This window comes from Equus przewalskii, chromosome 22 (assembly GCF_037783145.1).
Source record: "Equus przewalskii isolate Varuska chromosome 22, EquPr2, whole genome shotgun sequence".
In the NCBI taxonomy this organism is placed as follows: Eukaryota; Metazoa; Chordata; class Mammalia; order Perissodactyla; family Equidae; genus Equus; species Equus przewalskii.
The window spans coordinates 6900301-6918141 of record NC_091852.1 but is presented as its reverse complement, the minus strand read 5'-3'; the positions used below and the strand labels follow the sequence as shown (position 1 = coordinate 6918141).

At 43.2% G+C, this 17841-nt stretch overlaps 1 protein-coding gene across 4 annotated transcripts in view; it reads left to right on the top strand.

Annotated features, from left to right (window-relative positions):
• Window positions 1-4812: 4812 nt before the first annotated feature.
• Window positions 4813-17841, top strand: part of LOC103564431 (solute carrier family 28 member 3-like) — a 31903-nt gene continuing 18874 nt past the window's right edge. Inside the window, exons 1-7 of one of the 4 annotated variants that reach the window (XM_008540188.2) lie at window positions 4813-4948; window positions 10364-10545; window positions 11536-11627; window positions 13064-13253; window positions 14347-14491; window positions 15734-15847; window positions 16467-16544. In XM_008540188.2, the coding sequence (XP_008538410.2) occupies window positions 10421-10545; window positions 11536-11627; window positions 13064-13253; window positions 14347-14491; window positions 15734-15847; window positions 16467-16544 (744 nt within the window). In that variant the 5' untranslated portion in view covers window positions 4813-4948; window positions 10364-10420. The other 3 variants (XM_008540189.2, XM_070590790.1, XM_070590791.1) reach the window with 3 other exon arrangements.

Genomic DNA, 17841 nt, shown 5'->3' with positions numbered 1-17841 from the left:
ACCAGGGGTGCGGAGGGCTTTGGGGAGAAAAAGGAAAAAAAAATTCTTTAAATAAATAAATAAAAATGTGTGAGTGAGTGTTTGTGTGCTTGTGTGTATGCATGGATGGAAGAATTTTCACATCAAAAATGATCACTTATTTCCCAAGATTCTCAGATGACCACTTCTCTTCCCTCCAAAATGATGACTGAGAATTCATTGTGTCTTTTGTGAAGAAACATATCTTCTTTTTTGTGTCCTTTGGAACTAGATTTTATAATTGGTCAATGTTTTGGTCTCTGGGTTCTTCAGAGTAGGTACTGTGGAATACAACTGAAATTTATCTCATCTTAATTTGTCCCAAATCATCCTTAAACATCAACATAATGGAGCTACCCTTGAACTTTCTTATTCTTCAGGTGATAAGCAGGCCATCCCAGGTTAGTGATTATCAACCTGGGAAATATTAGAGCTGTTTCCCCTCTCTCTTTCTCTTCAAGAGCATTCGATGGGTAGACTTTTCCAGGAAGTCAGCAACTCCACGGGAAGCTTCCAAAGACACACATAACAGCCTCAGTGACATCACTTAATCAATACACATTGAGATCTTAACTAAATTTTATTAATTGCTCCGAATCAGTATGACTCACACAAGGGAAAATTAGAAAAGATGTAGCTCAGAATGTATGATACGAATGACCCTGACACTCAGTCAGTTATCTTTGTTGGCATCTTACCATTCTCTTCTAATACCTCCTTCCTCCCTTGCCTTTCATTTCCTCCCTTCTCTCCCTGAGAGTCAGGCTGGCAGAGTTGGCTTGCTAGTCAGACCTGCCTTCAGACCCCAGCTGTGCTGCTTATAGGTAGGGTAACCACAGATACAGTAACTCTCAGAGTCCTGCTTTCCATGTCTCTACAGTGAGAGAAAATGATTCATCCCTTATGGGACTGGTGTGAAGACTAAATGAGAGGATGTGTGTAAAGTGCACACACAGTGGCTCAGTAAATGGCCATTCCTTCTGCTTCCTTTCTCTGCTCTCCCAATTTCCTCACTTGTTGCCATTCTACCCCATTTCTGAGGCTTTTGCTTTATTTTCCACTCTCTTTTCTCTCTGTTCCACACCTGGAGTGACACCAGGAAGTATTGCCTGGTTTCTGTGATGGCGCTCAAGTTAATAAGCCTTTGAGCCTTGCTGCAGAGAAAACTAGATTCAGAGGGAGGTAGACCTAGATCTCGATGATAGTGATAGAGATGAGCAGAGATGGACATAGAGAGAAGTGATTGTCCATCCTGCCGTGCTGGGTGGCAGTTTTCTTCCTAGTTTAGAGAGAAAAATCTTCTCTTGTTATCCTGTAGACTGACTGACTGATGTATTCATCCTGGGGGATATGATACAAACACAGTTAGCCTTGGCAGAGCAATGCTAGTCAGGGGATTGTCACAAAAGTGGTCTGCATGACACCTGACATGAGGGAGTCCTTCCCTGAAGGCCTTTTAAACCTGAGAAGTCCACTTAACCCAAGAGAGAAGGCAGCAGAGAGCTAAGCAACAAGTCTGTTGCCAACATCAGTCCTCACTAATCACCAGGGAAATGCAAGTCAAAACCACAATAAGACCTCACCTCATACCTCTCTGAATGGCTATTATCAAAAAGCAAGAGATAATACGTGCTGGCGTGGATGTGGAGAAAAGGGAACACTTGTGCTCTGTTGGCTGGAAGGTAAACTGCTGCAGCCACTATGGAAAACAGTATGGAGGTTCCTCAAAAAATTAAAAACAGAAATACCATTAATCCAGCAGTGTCACATCTGGGAATATATCTGTGGATATCTGAGCCCCCATGCTAACTGAAGCATTATTTACAAGAGCCACCTCATGGAAATAACCTAAGTGTCCATTGATGGATGAATGGATAAAGAAAATGTGTATATTCAATGCAATGGAATATTATCCAGCTATGAATAAAATGAAATCCTGTCATTTGTGACAACCTGGAGGAGGGTTAAATGCATTATGCTAGGGGAAATAAGTCAGACAGAGTAAGACAAATACTGCATGATCTCACTTATTTGTGGAATCTAAAAAAAAAACTAACTCATAGATTCAGAATAGATTGGTGGTTGCCAGGATTGAGGGTGGGGTGGGAGGTTGGGGAATGGGTGAACTTGGTCAAAGGGTACAAAATATAAAGTAACAACTAGTTGCCCCAGTCCATACAAAGTAGTTAATTCATCTTATCAGTGTCAATCAACAAGCAAGTAATTTCTCCAAGCCCAGTCCATTTTAAATCCCGACAAACTTGCTCTTCCCTTGTAGTACCCTGAAGGTATTCCAGGTCCTTATCACTCATTAAGTGGGAGAGGCAAAATTATTGTCTTTATTTTTTGGACCAGAAAATGAAGCTCAGAGAAGCGACTTGCCCAAGGTTCCTCAGCTAGAGTGGAACAAAGCTAACTTACAATTCAGCTTCTGATTCCTAGTGCAAGATTGTCTGGTACTCTACCATAACACCAAAGTATTTGCCAATATTCTAAATTCCTATTTAAATTTGATTTAATTCCTAAGTCTGAGGAACTTTGTTTTCATGTATCAGAAGATATCTCTGCAGTTGGTCAGAATTAGGATTGAACTCTCCTATCACATATACACCATCAAGAATACTTACCACCTCAGAAACCTGAGCTTAGTTTCATCCTTCACTTGACTTTCTGAGTCTCTAACGCTGGGGCCTGAGAGATTCTCTTGGGTGTCCAGAGGCACTCAGGTTTCACCAATGTCAATGGGATGGAAACAACCCCCACGGGATTGGGAGGTGTTCAGCCTAGAAAACCAAATGGCCAAGTGTCTATTTCTGCCTACTTTATTTTATGCAGTGTCAGCTTGCTGTATTGGACTACACACACTCCCTGCAATTAAGAAATCCCATACATCCACCCTAAAGCGCCCTATTAAATGTTGCCCTCACCACTGCTACTTGTTAACACTATGTCCACGACTGAGGATAATGCATCACCAGCCTTTCCTCAATTAGACCATGAAAAACTTAGTCTTTATTACACTAATATTCCTTCAATATCTTCTAGAATAGTGTTTCTAATTCTCAGTACAGATTCACACACGATAATGACAAAAGTTTCATGAAGTATACCTTCCATCACTCTGTGTGATACCCTCTGAGATGTCCTCTTCTCCCTTTTAATGAGGGTTATCATGCCCTGAGTAACTTCATAACCCACTAAGGGGTCCTAACCGACAGCTGTAAAATACTGTTCCAGAAAAGCAATGTATACTCCCATTGCATTTATCCAGTAATTCGACAAATGCCTGTCAAGCATCCTCAGTGTTCCACGTGCTGGTGCTGTAGGGTTCACACACATCCATTTTCCAGGAAGTTGTAGTCAGTAAAGTCTCCATAACAAAACGCAATCAGAGAAGACAGTAGGAAGAAAGTGCAGAAGATGCCTCCGCCTGAGCAGATGCAAGAAGGCGTCATAGAAAGCAAGAACTGAGCTGTGCCCTGAAACCTGAAGGGAGCTAAGACCTGGACATGTGGGCATGACTGTGGGAAGGAGGGGACCGGAGGCCTTAACCAAGGGCAGGGGTGGTCTGAGCTAGGGCCAGGGTCCTGTGAGGTCCTGCAGATTGAGAATCTTCTATATGGGATGAGAAGTGCTTGTTTTATAAATGCTGTCCAGTGGCCTGGAAGTGGCAATGGTTAAATGTGCAAGTAAACTCCTTCCATCCAGCCTCTAGCAGGAGAAGGAGAGGCTTCTGTTAGATGTGTCATTGAGCAAAGAGGCACCTGCAGGGAAGCCAGGTCTCAGAGCAGGTGTGGAGGGGACGAGGAGCATCCCAAGAGAAATAGAGGACAATCGTTGTGGGTACAGCCCTGTGGCCTCTCCATACTCACTTACTGGTGGACACCTTTCTTCCCGGAAGAAATGATCAGACGCAAACATTGCTCCCACACTACCTGTACAAATTGGCGACACAGATGGGACCTCTGTCCCCCTGTTCTTGCAAACATCCGTTTTCCAACAGATGGAGAACATGTTCACGATCCTGGAGGTTGAGCCTCAGTGGGAGGGACTCTCCTCTTTGTGTTGGTGCTGCCAGCCTGCCATTGCTTCCCCATCAGGAGACCCAGCAGCCACTCTGAGCATTTTGCTCCGAGAATCTCTTGATGGAGGTCAGTGGCACCAACCCCACAGCACAACTATAAGCATTATTTCTTTAAGTTGTCTCACAAAGTCAGCTGCCTCAACCTTGGGTTAAAAGCAGCCTCAGCCTTGGGTTCGAGTCCCAAGGTTTGTGTGTTGGAGCCTGGCTTCTGGGTTCAGGTCCTTGTCTGGAGGTGGCCTGGCTCAGGAAAGTGGAGTCCCAAAGTGGTTGGAAGGATTGTGCAACTTGGCCACCCCGGAAGAACCGATGCTCAGCTCTGGCCAACAGGAGCCATCCCTGCTAACTAGTCACTGGGCAGTGAGGGCTTGAAGCCCATTTGAGTTTGTCACTGCTGGGACTTGAAGCCCCTTTGAGGGCCCTTTGGTGTTTTGTATTTTGTGAGTGACAGAAGGAGTTGGTCTCTAGACTCACTGAGTCTTATCTTGTAACTGGAACAAGGCGGAGTTAGGTCCTTACAGTCTGAATGTTAACCTTTGAGCTGTGTGGAACAAAGTAGCTGGCCACACCCAGCAGAGGATCCTCATAACCCTCTGTTTCCTCAACAGACAGGCTTCCAGGCCTCTGGGATCTCTCTGTCTCAGTTTCCTTACCAGCCGTCCTTGGGGAAGCTCGATGCCCCTGTTCTTCTTTCCCCCTCACTTCCTGCTGGAGAGGTTCTGTCGGCCTCTCCTCTCCCAGGTTGGACCTTCCTGGGGTCCTTAGTCTCCTTAACCGTCCTCCTCGAGAGGGCAGCTTGGCTTTTGCTGGTGGAGGAAACAAGGCTCGGAACTTGAGAAGACGTCTGTGGTGAGTCACGGAACTCGTGCATGACAGGGGCCAAGGTACTTGCCCTCCTAGCACTTGGTCCGGTTTTTCTTTTACTGGATATTGGATCTGTCAGGGTTTTTTTGTTGTTTTTTGCTTTGCACTAACCTTTTCCAACAGGACCTGCTAAAAATGATGAGCTTTATTTAAAATGATTACATTTCTTTTGCCTAATTATATTTTAAATTAGACTGTGGGGATTGTGAGCACATATAAATCCACCCATCAGGCAATGCTAATTAACCATGGTAAGAGAGACCTCACCTTATATTGGCCAAAATGGGGCAAGCTCATTTGACTGAAGCTGGTGTATTTGCATATGTAATTAGAAACAAAGCGGGCCATGAAAAATTAAACAACCAATGGGAAGTCTATTTAAATTGTTTTTTTTTGGTGAGGGAGATTGTCCCTGAGCTAATATCTGTGCCAGTCTTCCTCTATTTCATATGCAGGATGCCACCACAGCATGGCTTAATAAGCAGTGTGTAGGTCCACACAGGGGATCTACACTCTCAAACCCCTGGCCACTAAAGGGGAGCATGTGACCTTAACCACTATGCCACCAGGCTGGCCGTGCCTATTTTGATTTTTGAGGCTTCTAAACAAGAAAAAAAATCCCATGCTGCCTCTTTAAGCAAAAGTAAATAAACAAATGTGCTGGGGAAAGAAGACCCAATCTGCTGCTCCTCCCTCCTCTCTTGCTGGGCCCCCCAACTTCAACTTCCGCAAAATTCCATATCTGAAACTAAGCAGTGAAAATAGGTAAACTTTTAAAATATTTTAAAATTGTAATGGCTATTTTGGGAAAATTTTGTTCCAGAAAATTCCACCTTAAAAGCGAGGATTCCAAACCTCTTACAATGGCATGCATTCTTTGATTAATACACAGAAGCAGCTAAAAGAGAAAATGACCTTAAAACCAGCTGTAAAAAAGGATCCTTAGAGCAAAAAGAAAAAAATCTTTAAGACAAATCTTTAGCCATCTGAAGAGGTCACAATTTGGATCCAGCATTTTTTATATTTTGTTCCTGAGACATGGCTGAAATTTTTAAAGTTCTGTTTCTGATTGTCCAAATGTCTCTGTCTGTGTGTCTGGATTGTGTCATTTCTAAAGGAGGTGTATTTAATTGACTTAAAATAAGCACTTACGTAAATTATTTCTAAATGTGATAAAAACTAGCCCAGATGTCTTTCCAGTTAACATGATCTAAAATGATCTTTGGTAAATAAAAACTTGTTTAAGTCTATTGGTTTCATTAAAAGAGACATGTCCACAAGTTATCAACATAGGATGTCATATAAACATACATCCTTTATGAGTCAAAGAAACTCATGTTGTCTCTCTTACAGAATTTGTCAACAAAACTAATAACTTAAAATAATAGCTAATTTTGTCTAATTCATAAGGTTTTTATAGGCAATCTAAATATTCATTGGAAACAGGTAAAATAAATAGATGTAAAATGGTAAAAGCTTTGGGGAGAACTTTTAACAATAATGGTGATTTAATATACGTACATACAACAACTTAAAATGATGGTGAACTGCTCTGGTGTCACATAGAGACTTTGTGAGTAATCTGGACATGATTGTTAAAAACAAATGGCTTAAATGTAAGTGAGGTAAGAGTTTATGGATAGAATTTTAATAATAATTATATTTTATAACATATGTATTTAGAATAGTTCCAAAATCTTTTTTGTAAGTTAAAACTTTGAAGTTTTACTCGATTAAATTAAATGATAAAAAATTCATTAAATAGCAAGATAATTTCTAAAAGAGATAAAATGTCAGATAAAGGTTAATCTACTTTTGCCTTCTTATTACAAAACAACTAAAAGATCTTCAGGTCTATTAGTAAACACGTCTTATGTTATAAAAGATTATACTATGAAGTATCATGTTCCTAAATCTTATAAAAAGTATTTATAAATATGCCGACCTACAGAATACTAATGTAAAAGATAGTATATAATTACTTACTTCTTAGTTTTTGCAAACACAGTCAAAGTCCATAATTGCTAAAAGTTCTATTAATACATATGATTAAATTTGGGCCCAGCTTTGTGGCTGAGTTGTTAGAGTTCCACAAACTCCACTTTGCTGGTGCAGGTTCATGGGTTCAGATCCCAGGGGCAGACCTATTTTGCTCACCAGCCACACTGTGGAGGTGTCCCTCATATGAGAATATAGAGAAACATTGGCACAGATGTTAGCTCAGGGCAAATCTTCCTTGGCCAAAAAAAGAAAAAGCTACTAAAAGTTACTAAGGAAACTTCTTTGTATTCAAGGAAAGTAAAATGTATGTTTTCAGTAAAGAAGACATAAAGACTAGAGATATTTTTATTTGTTTTGTTAAAAAAGATAAATTTGTTCTACAGTACTGGAAAAAAAACGAAGGGAGACATAAAACAAATTCTAAATCTAAGAAGCAAGTGACAGAAAGTTTGTGAAAGTAAAAACTAGGATAAAAGAGTTTTATACATAGTTAAGACGACTAAGATTAAAATAAATTTGATTAAATAAACGAGTTTCTATATCAAAAGTAAGTTAAAACAATTAAACATTTGGCTTTCTCTCTCTTAAAAGGATAATCTTCTGAAAGTTTTGGTCTACTCTTGACAAAGAGATTATGAAAGGTTTTTTTTTTTGTTTATCTTTGAGTGAGTCTACTCACAAGACAGAAAATCTATGTTTCGTTAAAATAATTTCCTACGCTTAAGGAGGCTGAATTCCCTATTTTAGAGTCTTCTTTTTAGACTGTTCCACTCTGTCTGTGACAATTTCTGTTATCACCCTGATTAAATGGATAACTAAACATTATTTCCAATGTGACCAAGTGTTTTAAAACCTCTTGATGTTTTTTTGGCTAATTTCCCCAAGGTTCAAATCCTAAGTAAAGTCTTTTTGGGGGTTTCAGTGGGACTCTGAGACTTCTCAAAGAATTTGTTCTTTCTATAAAGTGGGAGATTTTAGACTAGTTAGGCTTATTGCGTGTATTAAATTACTTGCAAAATTATCAAATAAATAATAATAAACCTTTATAGGTTATATTATGTGGGTAAATGTCACTGATATAAGTAGTTCTTGATACCTGTTCACTTCTCAAAGTGCTCCAGATTTATCTGTAGGAAACTCCAAAAACTGACAATAGGGCCTGATACCAGTTCTGTGCAGTTAGTGGAGGTGGCCCTCAGGGTGCCCAACACCAGAAATATGATAGAAGAAATGAAAGATGACCAAGAGATGCAGAGGCAAGCTACTCTGCTTTGGTTGACCCTCCAGTCTGCTGGAGGTCACCTGAAGGAGAAGAAGAAGATGCTACTGGTGAGTGACCCTAGCCCCTACCATGGGACCAGAAGGCCAGCAATGAAGTTGGGGCCTAATCAGTGGCAAGTGCAGACAGGAGGGACATGGGGATTGTCCGAACCAACCCAAGAGAGGGAAGGGATCAGACAAGACCAAGCCATGGCAACTTCCCATGACTACAGATGATATGTGATGGGGCCATGGGGCTCCCCAGTTGGCTCCAGGCAACCAGTCCTCAGCTTCCCAGAAGGGCCCTGGGTAACCTTAGCAGTGGGAGGAGAGCATGTTGAATTTTCGCTCTATACTGGGGCCACACTCCTGGTGTTAAACACCCAACAAAGGAACCCTTTCAAAAAAGAAAGTGTGATATAAAAGGAGTATCAGTAGAGGAGAGACCAGAAGGTTTCTGGAGCCCTTGACCTGTGAAATAGGATCCAAAACATTAGGACGTGCTTTTCTATATCTGCCAGAATGCCCTGTTCCTCTCCTCGGAGGGACACATTATCAAAACTAGGGGCCTCAATAAACTCGGAACAAGTCAAAATAGAAATCCAAGTTCCCAAAAATCGGGAGGTCGAGCTCATGGCCTCGTTAGAAAACGCACCAGTACCTGAAAAGGAAGAAATTCCCCAAACATTCTAAGCTGAGTCAACTCAGAGGTATGGACACAAGGACAAATGGGACAGGCAGCTGGTGCCATACCTGTAGGGGTGGACTAAAAGTAGATAGACCACTGGCCTCTCACATAACAATGCCCCCTAACGTCAGAAGCCATATAATTCCTATAATTGAGAAACTTCTAAAACAAGGAATAATCGGGCCATGTAGCTACCCATGTAACACTCACATTTTACCCATTAAAAAGCCAGGAAAAGGGAAGTACAGATTTGTTCAAGACCTTAGGGCTGTCAACAAAACAGTCCAAGACCCACATCCTGTAGGACCTAATCCTTATACCTGCTGGCTAATCTCCCTGGGACAGCATGTTTCATACAGCGCTAGATTTAAAAGATGCTTTATTTTATGTCCCATTGGACCCTGAGTCCAAAGAGATTTTTGCCTTTGAATGGGAGGACCCAGACTCCCACCAGAATCAACAATACTGCTGGGCTGTCTTAGCCCAAGGATTTAAAAATTCCTTTACAATTTTTGAGGAAATCCTGGGCCAAGATTTAAGGGAATTAAAATTAAAACAAAGCACTGTCTTACAGTATGTGGATGGCATCCTAGCAGCTAGTCCTTCTAAGAAAATCTCTGATGAGAACACGGTGATCATTTTGAACTTCTTAGCCAGTAAGGGATATCAAGTGTCTAAGGGAAAAACTCTGGTATCTCAAGAGACTGTAAAGTATTTGGGGTTTATTATTTTGAAGGGGCAGTACCACCTTCCTCAGAGAGGCAAATGGTAATATATCAACTTCTCTACCAAGAACATGTAGTCCCCTATAAGAATTCGTGAGATGGCTGGGTTCTGCCACACATGGATCCCTAATTTGGGGTTGATTGCTAAGCCTCTCTATGACAAATTACAGGGGCCAGAAACGGACCCCTCTGAATGGGATGAGCTATGTGACCAAGCTTTCAATAAGCTTAGAAACTTACTAATAGAAGCACCTGCACTGGTCTTTCCAGACCTGAGCAAACCATCTGACTTGTACCTTCATGAAAGACAAGGGATAACTCTGGGAGGATTAGCACAAACATTGGGACCCTTAAAGAGAGTGATAGCCTGTTTCTCAAAGCAGCTAGAGACCGTGGCAAAAAGACAGCCTCCATGCCTGAGAGCTGTGACTGCCACCTCTCTGTTAGTTAGGGATATGAACAACTTAGAGCCATGCTGGTGACCCACAGAATTACCTTAGACCAGCGGGAAAAATTCTACTCCTCTACCAGCCCCTATGACAACGCCCATGCTCAGGAGGAAGTAATTACAGAATACGGACCTTTGACCCATGCCCTCAAGAGTGAGGAGCAGGGTAAAAGTAGAGGAGGGATTCTGTCACCAGCCACGGACTCGAACCCGCTTTTCTTGTCCTGCCTAAACTCTAATCTTTTGTGTTTGACCTGATTCTTTTGTCATCTTGAAAGTTACAGACATTCTTCTCTCCAAGAACTTTGGGGTCTTGAGCATATGTGGTTTCAGCTATGCACGAGGAAGAAGCTCTAAATGACAACCACCCTGGACCCAACCACTTTGAACTGGACCAGACCGGCGGAGACCGCAAGCACAGGAATTCCACCTATGCCAAGAGGCGAAGAGTTGTACTAAAGTAACCTGCTCTCATTTATATTGTAAATTCTCCTCTTGGAGGGGCAAAGCAGCCATTTTGAGATCATGCGATGCATGTAAAAGCAAGATTTCAAACCACGCATGTGTAAGCTTCTGCCCACCTCTACATGTGATGATAAAACTTCCCCTTTGAATATTCATCACCTACGCCAAATAAAAGTACCCACCTCCCCATACTCAGGGAATCATAACTTTTGTGAGTTATTCCCTATGGTCTCCATTTTCTTTCCTGCATGCCACAAACAAAATTTCTGCTTTGTGTGACAACTACTTCTGGTGTAGGTTGATTAACTTGCCAAGAAGGGGACACATGTTTTGTCCAGTAACATACCCACCATCCCATAACAAAACTCTGCACAGAAACAAAGACATGCTAACAATTCTAGAACTTTCTGGGAAAGCTATGTTACAACCTACTAGTTAATAGTTCTCAACTTTATGTTTCAAGTACCTAGTGAAGTCTGTCAGCCTCCCGCTAAAAAGTATGGTGAGCGAGGACAGGGAACCACCAGCTTACTCGAACTTTGTGGAAACAGAAGAGATGATAGTTCATTGGATTTTTACTTTTTTTTTTAAATCAACATTTAATAACAGTGTCTTAAAAGCTAATGGAGGCCCTCATAGTCCAGTGAGAAACACCCTTGTCCTATAATTTGCTTTCAGCTTTTGGTTAGTTCTCCATCTCCCTGCTCCATTTCACAGAGCACGTTTTCTCATCTCTGTAACCCCTCAAGGGCTGGCACATGCAATTCACCAAATCACATCCATTCAGCAAAGACGGATCCAATACATGGCTGATTTTAGTCTAAACTGAAATGAGTTTCCCATTTCTATATTGTAGGACACGCACTTCATGACTTTGGTCGTTTGCTTGCTTGATGTACAATGCCCCATCCAGCCTTAGCTGCCAGTTTATTTCATGATTTTGGTGTTGACTTCTGCCTGCCTTTTTGCTTTTGTCTTCTTTCAGGTATCTGGAAAGGAATTATGGTACAGTTCGGGATTTTTGTCAAAAACACAAAACCACCCTTCGGTACATCCTCTGGGGCACCTTATTAGCTGGTAAGTAGCAAAGGGGATGGGATCGAGTGTCTCTTTTCAAGGATTCCCAAAATAAGAGCTTTCTGTGGAAAGAAAAATAAGTCTTCCCACTGCCCTGGACTTCATGGAATCATCTAGAGAGGGAGAGAATCAATCAGGAAGCCCCTCGGGGGCGGTGGGGTGGGGTGGGGGGGCGTCTCAGCGTGGGACACCTGTTCAGAGGGGTTCCCTATCCAGCTTTTGTACCAGCAGCTAACTTTTTAGGTTCCCTACTGCTGTGGCCTTTGTGACTGTGGTGTGGATTTGAGGGCTGGTTCATCACATCCAGGTAAGTGGAAAACATGGTGATAATGACAAGGCAGAAACCTAAGAGTAGGGGAAATATAAGCAATTAATGCTCTACGCAAACACAACACGAGGGGGAGCCTGGGCCCAGGGAGCCCACTCCTCTTGCCTGAAGGCAGGACTGTACTGTCCTCACAGATGAACAGGTCCCCAGTTTTTCTCCCTCCCAAGCAAAGGGATCTGCAGCCCATTTTAAAGAGCACTCATGTCTATAAGGTGGGACCCTCCCACCCAAGTCCAGAGATGTTAACCCAAGACCGCTGCTCCCTGAGGTCAGTGGGACTGCTGGTGCTCACACTGCACGAACAGGGATCAGCCATAAACTATCTGTGTCCCAGGCCAGATGGTGTCTCAGGCTTTGCACGCAATATGGTGAAACCCACATAACTCTACCTTATGGGACAAAAGCACACAGACAGTGTGGCTGTGTCCCCATGAGACTTTATTTGTAGAAGACAGATACAAACATGCAAATACAGCTGTACTTGCCACCTATAAAGCATGTGGCAGCCAGATTTAACCTCGGACCATTATTGCTGACCTTTAACAGGAAACCTTGTTGTTCTTATCCTACAACCTCCTCTTCAAAAGCAGCCCCCTTGGTAGTTGCCCCACCCCGTTCCCTTTCCTGTAGAGATACCGGGACACTTAGAGATTGTTGGTGGGCCTGTTTTCCTGCTCAAGCTTAGGCCAAACCTGAGCTGCAAACCAGGAGAATCCATACCTCTAGTCAGTGGTTGCTTCAAATCCTGGCCTTTCTCTGACGGAAGCTCGCCTGCCGAGTCTGAATGCCAGAAAAAAGTGGTTAGTGCTGAGTGAGAGGCCCGGTGATGAAGTGTCAGGATTCGAGAACTCAGAAGTTTCTATGAGAGAAAAAGACCTAGCATGCTGTCCTCCTAGCGTTCATGGTGACACTGTGAGGGACTTGCTTGGAAAAACAACAGAAGCCCCCAAAATCCACTACTTATAGTCAGAGGAGCCCATAGCCCTATCATGAGCTCTCCCGCCATCAATGCTCCCTTGACTGAACCTCCCCTTGGCGGAGCCGATTGGTGCTGTGGCTGGTCTCCAGCTGGTGCTGATGGTCCCCACCTGTGTCTGCTTCCTGGCAGGTTACCTGGCTATGGTGATCGCCGCGTGTGGGCTCAACTTTCACCGAGCCCTTCCTCTCTTCGTGATCACTGTGGCTGCCATCTTCTTTGTGGTCTGGGATCACTTTATGGCCAAATATGATCATCGAATTGAAGAGCTCCTGTCTCCTGGCAGAAGGTTTCTGGACAGCCATTGGTTCTGGCTGAAGTGGTAAATGCAGTTGGTTCTCTTACTGCCGTTGAGAGGGATCTTTGACTTTTTGAACTCTCTTCCAAAACTGTGTTCTGAAATTGCTTCCTCATTTGTGGGATATTGAAGCTAGAGACAACCTAGGGAATAATCTGCTAAAATGCCTTCATTTTGCAAACAGGAATCAAGGCCTCAATAAGGTAATTACTCATTGGAGATATGTTCAAATGTCCCTACAAACTGCCTTAATTTCAAGTGCCGCTAAATTATAAGATCTTCTCCAAAGGATGGGATGGTTCTCACTTGGGGAGGTAACCCTCTGCTCTAGGCACAAAGCTGGCTTCCTTGGGAGGAAAGGTCTGTGAATTACTAAAGTCAACCCTCTCCTACAGGAGCCTGTGGCCTGCAGGTGACCACTCAGGGCTTTCTAGCAGTTTCTGTCTGTGGGACCTCCTCTCCTTCCAGGTGGCCCTGCTGGGTAGGACCCAGGACCCATTCTCCCCAGCATTGCCCAACTGGGATCTACCAGGAAACTTCACACATCCTTGGCCTAATAAACCAGGGTTGTGCCATCCCAACACAGCACCCTTTCTGGTTCTGCCATCCAAGCTGTGAATCAGCCTTGTCATGCCCACCTGATTCCTCAGGGAGTTGAATCCAATCTAAAGACCCACTTGACTCTCTGGGGCTCAGGTGAGGTCCCCCAACTGCAGAGAATGCATTTCAAGCTCTCCCTTAAAGGGAAGAAAGTAACGCCTCACCCATCTTCCAAACTGGAGATGAGGACTCTCCATAGATTTCTCAAAGAAATCATCAGACTTCTTTCCAAACATCCGTTCTTCTCTCTGACCCCTTTAGATGTCCTTGAAGGGCCCAAGGGTTGTGGAATGAGGGGGACACATTGCTTAATGTTTTGGCTATTTGCCTTTATAGCCACAACAAAAGAGGGTCTCTTGCAATTTCTAGAAGCATAACCTCCTGGTGCCAGAGTCTGTTACTCGTAATATTTTTTGCTTGTTAGTTGAAACCTGATTATGATTTTCAAGCTAGTACTTGAATGTGACAAATGTTGCCACAAATACAACAAATGATACCCCCTTTCTGGTTCTCTCAGGGTGATTTGGAGCTCTCTGATCCTGGGAGTTGTTTTCTGGCTGATCTTTGACACCGCCAAATTGGGGAAATGGCAGCTGGTGTCCTTCGGTGGACTCATAGTGTACGTTATCCTGCTATTTCTATTTTCCAAGCACCCAACCAAAGTAAGTATCAAATTGATATTTTTGGGTTTTTTCCCCCTTTTTTCTCATGTGTAAATTGCTCTAAATAATGAGTGTGAGAGAATTTAATTGTTATTCAGTATTTTTCTTACCTTGCTGTGATATTTTGAGTGGCTAGGGGGCCCTTCTTCCTGAACTTTCATAGAATTGTCACTTTCTTATTGTTCATTCTCAGTAATTTTCCAGTCACACGTTCAGTGAGATGTTCTGTCCGCCAAGTCCAATTTCTGCTCCTGTACCCTCCTCTCCCCGTCAAATACACATTCAAAGAAAACTCACCCATTTTCGTCCAGATTTCCCCCACCAGCAAATAATCTAATATTCTACCATTGGATCCTTCAGTTTATCAAATTTCCTTTTGCAATTTTGGCTGTTTTACTCCAAAACTTTGTCCTTAAACAGTTTTGTTCACATTAAATTCCCTTCTCATCCTTGTTCTGTCAGTCAGTAACCCAATACATGGGCAAAATTCTGAGACATTGATTGTTCACATATGAATCATAATGACAAATCCTGGAAGACTTACTGGCTGAAAGCTTCACCCCTCGAAACAAGGATTAGTCAGAGACCAAAGTCACCTAATGTGATCCAAATTCTTTGCCCTGTGAAGATCTCCGCTGTGTTCTATGCCTCCAATCCCATAGTTCTTTGCAGCAGGCTCCTCTCTGCACCAAAAATGAAAGAAGCTGATTGTCCATGACTCTGCTCTTCCTGGGTATGTGTTATAGATAATTGGTTGCTTTTACAGTGAAATGAGAACCCCTCGACAGGGTGGAATTTCTTTCACTTGATTCACTTACATTTTGTCAGATCAACAAACCTAGGATGCACAGAGAAGTCATATTTTGCCTCTCCATCTTCCAGAAGGGCAAATAATTATATGTATCAAATATTTACAGCATGACCATCAAGGCTAGATCCTTCCTGCTTATGGCCCTGCTAAGACTACTCTTTGGGTCTGAGTCATTTTACATAATGGTTCCATACTCCCCTGAGAGTGATGGCTTCAAACTCAGGTTTAGAAAGAGGGAATACAACCCTGAGATTTCTGCATATGAATCTATCAAGGGACTCTCTGATCAAGACTGCTTGGGCCTCCCAGATAAGGGGGGTCAAAGGCCACGTGTGAGAAGCTTCCAAGGAAACAGTGAGGCTCTGGGCGTTTATGCTCAGGTCAGCATTCATCCTCTAACAAGATACGTCTCTCTCCATCTTTCTCCATAGGTACACTGGAGGCCTGTCTTTTGGGGAATTGGGTTACAGTTTCTTCTTGGGCTCTTAATACTAAGGACTGGCCCTGGACTTAGGGCTTCTCAGTGGTTGGGCAAACAAGTTCACGTAAGTTGGGTTCAAAAGAACATCTTACTTTTATAGTGCTTTCAACATTTGAATATAATCCTCAATATATGTTGGAAATAGGTTTGTATGTCTGCTTGAGTTGACTCAAATTTTAATATCATGGCATGAGTTAGACAAACAATTTTATGTGAAAAATGTTAATCTGTCCAGTTTATTAATATTATTGTTGCCCCTCACCCATACCATCCACTGCATCACTCCCCCATCCCAGTTGCCCCCTTCATCCTGCCCAAGGGTGGCACACTTCTAAGGAGGTTCCACAAACAGAGACACAAGCTCTCTTTGCATCCAGTGGTCAGCAGTGACACCCATGTGCCACCTATTGCTTCTGGTGCAAATCACCACACCCAGCTTATTCTTTAGCACCCTGGAGTCACATTAAATGTTAGAAATGCCGGGAAATCTGTGCACAGTTCTAGTTCAAAAATACACTTCCAGGCCACCCACTGGAGGGAGAAAAGCTGAGAAAATTAAATCTCCAAGGCTATCCAACAAGTTTGCTGGGTCCTCACTCTCTGTAGAGCCTGATGGGTCCTGGGGACATTAACCACCGCTTCAGGGGTTATAATGGTCTCCTCTTGCCCTTCCTTTATGTCAGACCTTCTTGGAGCACACTGACGCTGGTGCTTCCTTTGTCTTTGGCGAGAACTACACAGACCACTACTTGGCATTTAAGGTAAAGCCAAACCCTTTTCTATGGAGTCACGTCCTTTTCAGTAACTTCTCAGTCTTCATGGATGTTCGGATGGAACCCAACAACCAGAAACCAGGCGTATAGCTGCTAGGCATGTGATAGGTGCACAGCACACCACTGTCCGTTCTCATTGCAATTTTATCTGAAGTCGGTGGATTGCAAACATATTGCTTTGTTACTATAGGATTAAGGGAAACATGTGGAGGAGTTTGAAATATTCAAATACCTTTGGAGGGCTTTAGTGCTGTATGAGATACTTATGAAAAGTCATATGGGGCAACAGTATCTGAGATTTCAGGGAAAAGAACGTTAGATACCTGGCCATGAACAGGCATATGGCCAATAATGGCTTCCAGGTCCAGGATCGGTGACAGGTCTGCACTCAGGAAACCCTCAATCTCAGGCCAGCCAGGACAGCTGGTCACCCACATCAGCCTCTGTTCTTCCAGAACCATCCTCGTGCTAAACCATTCCCATTTTCCTTCAGCACAGCCTTTGCCTAGGGAGGCCTGGGGGCTGGACCTTCTCCCAGCCAAAGAGGGATGTTATTTTGCAGAGGAAAGCCAAACTTGCCCCGTGCCTGGGCCTCATCAATTGCCCCCCTGAGGATCCCACAAACCCCAGGAAGTCACTGTCCTCTGGGAAGTCCCTACAGATGCCGGTCGATGAGTCAGAAAGATGCATTTGGCTTGTTCTTCAGCTTTCCTTTTTGAGGTGTATTATTGTTCCTACACTTCTAAACTGTCTTCCCACCTAGGTACTCCCAATTTACCTCCAAATTACCCCAGTTTCAGTTAGGCCAACTGATAGGCTGGATATTTTCTTAAACTGCTGTTTTGATGCCTTGGTGCTGAGATAACTAAGCCATCTCTGAAAGGTCAAGTGTTTACATATTGACCTGGAAATATGCTCATATTGTGATCTGAATCCTGAATTGGAAAAAACTAAAGTCACAAAGAAGGCGTGACTTGCTGCCCAGATTCCACCAGTGTCTTCAGACCCCCCTCCCACTCCCCCCAGGGCAGTAGCCTCCATCCTCTCTGCCAGCACAGAATCCCTGTGGGCACATTCGAGAGATGAGCCCCTTTGACTCCCTGATACTTTCAGGAAGGCTCCGCCTGCCTATTAAAGCCAAGAAAAGCACGTAAGTGCATGAGCTCTGAATGATGGCGCAGAAAGTCTTTTCACATATAGTGCTAATAGAGTTTCCTAAATTGGATCCTGTACAAATTGTCCTCTGTCATTCTGAGTCTCTGGTGGCAGCTTGTCCCTGGCCATT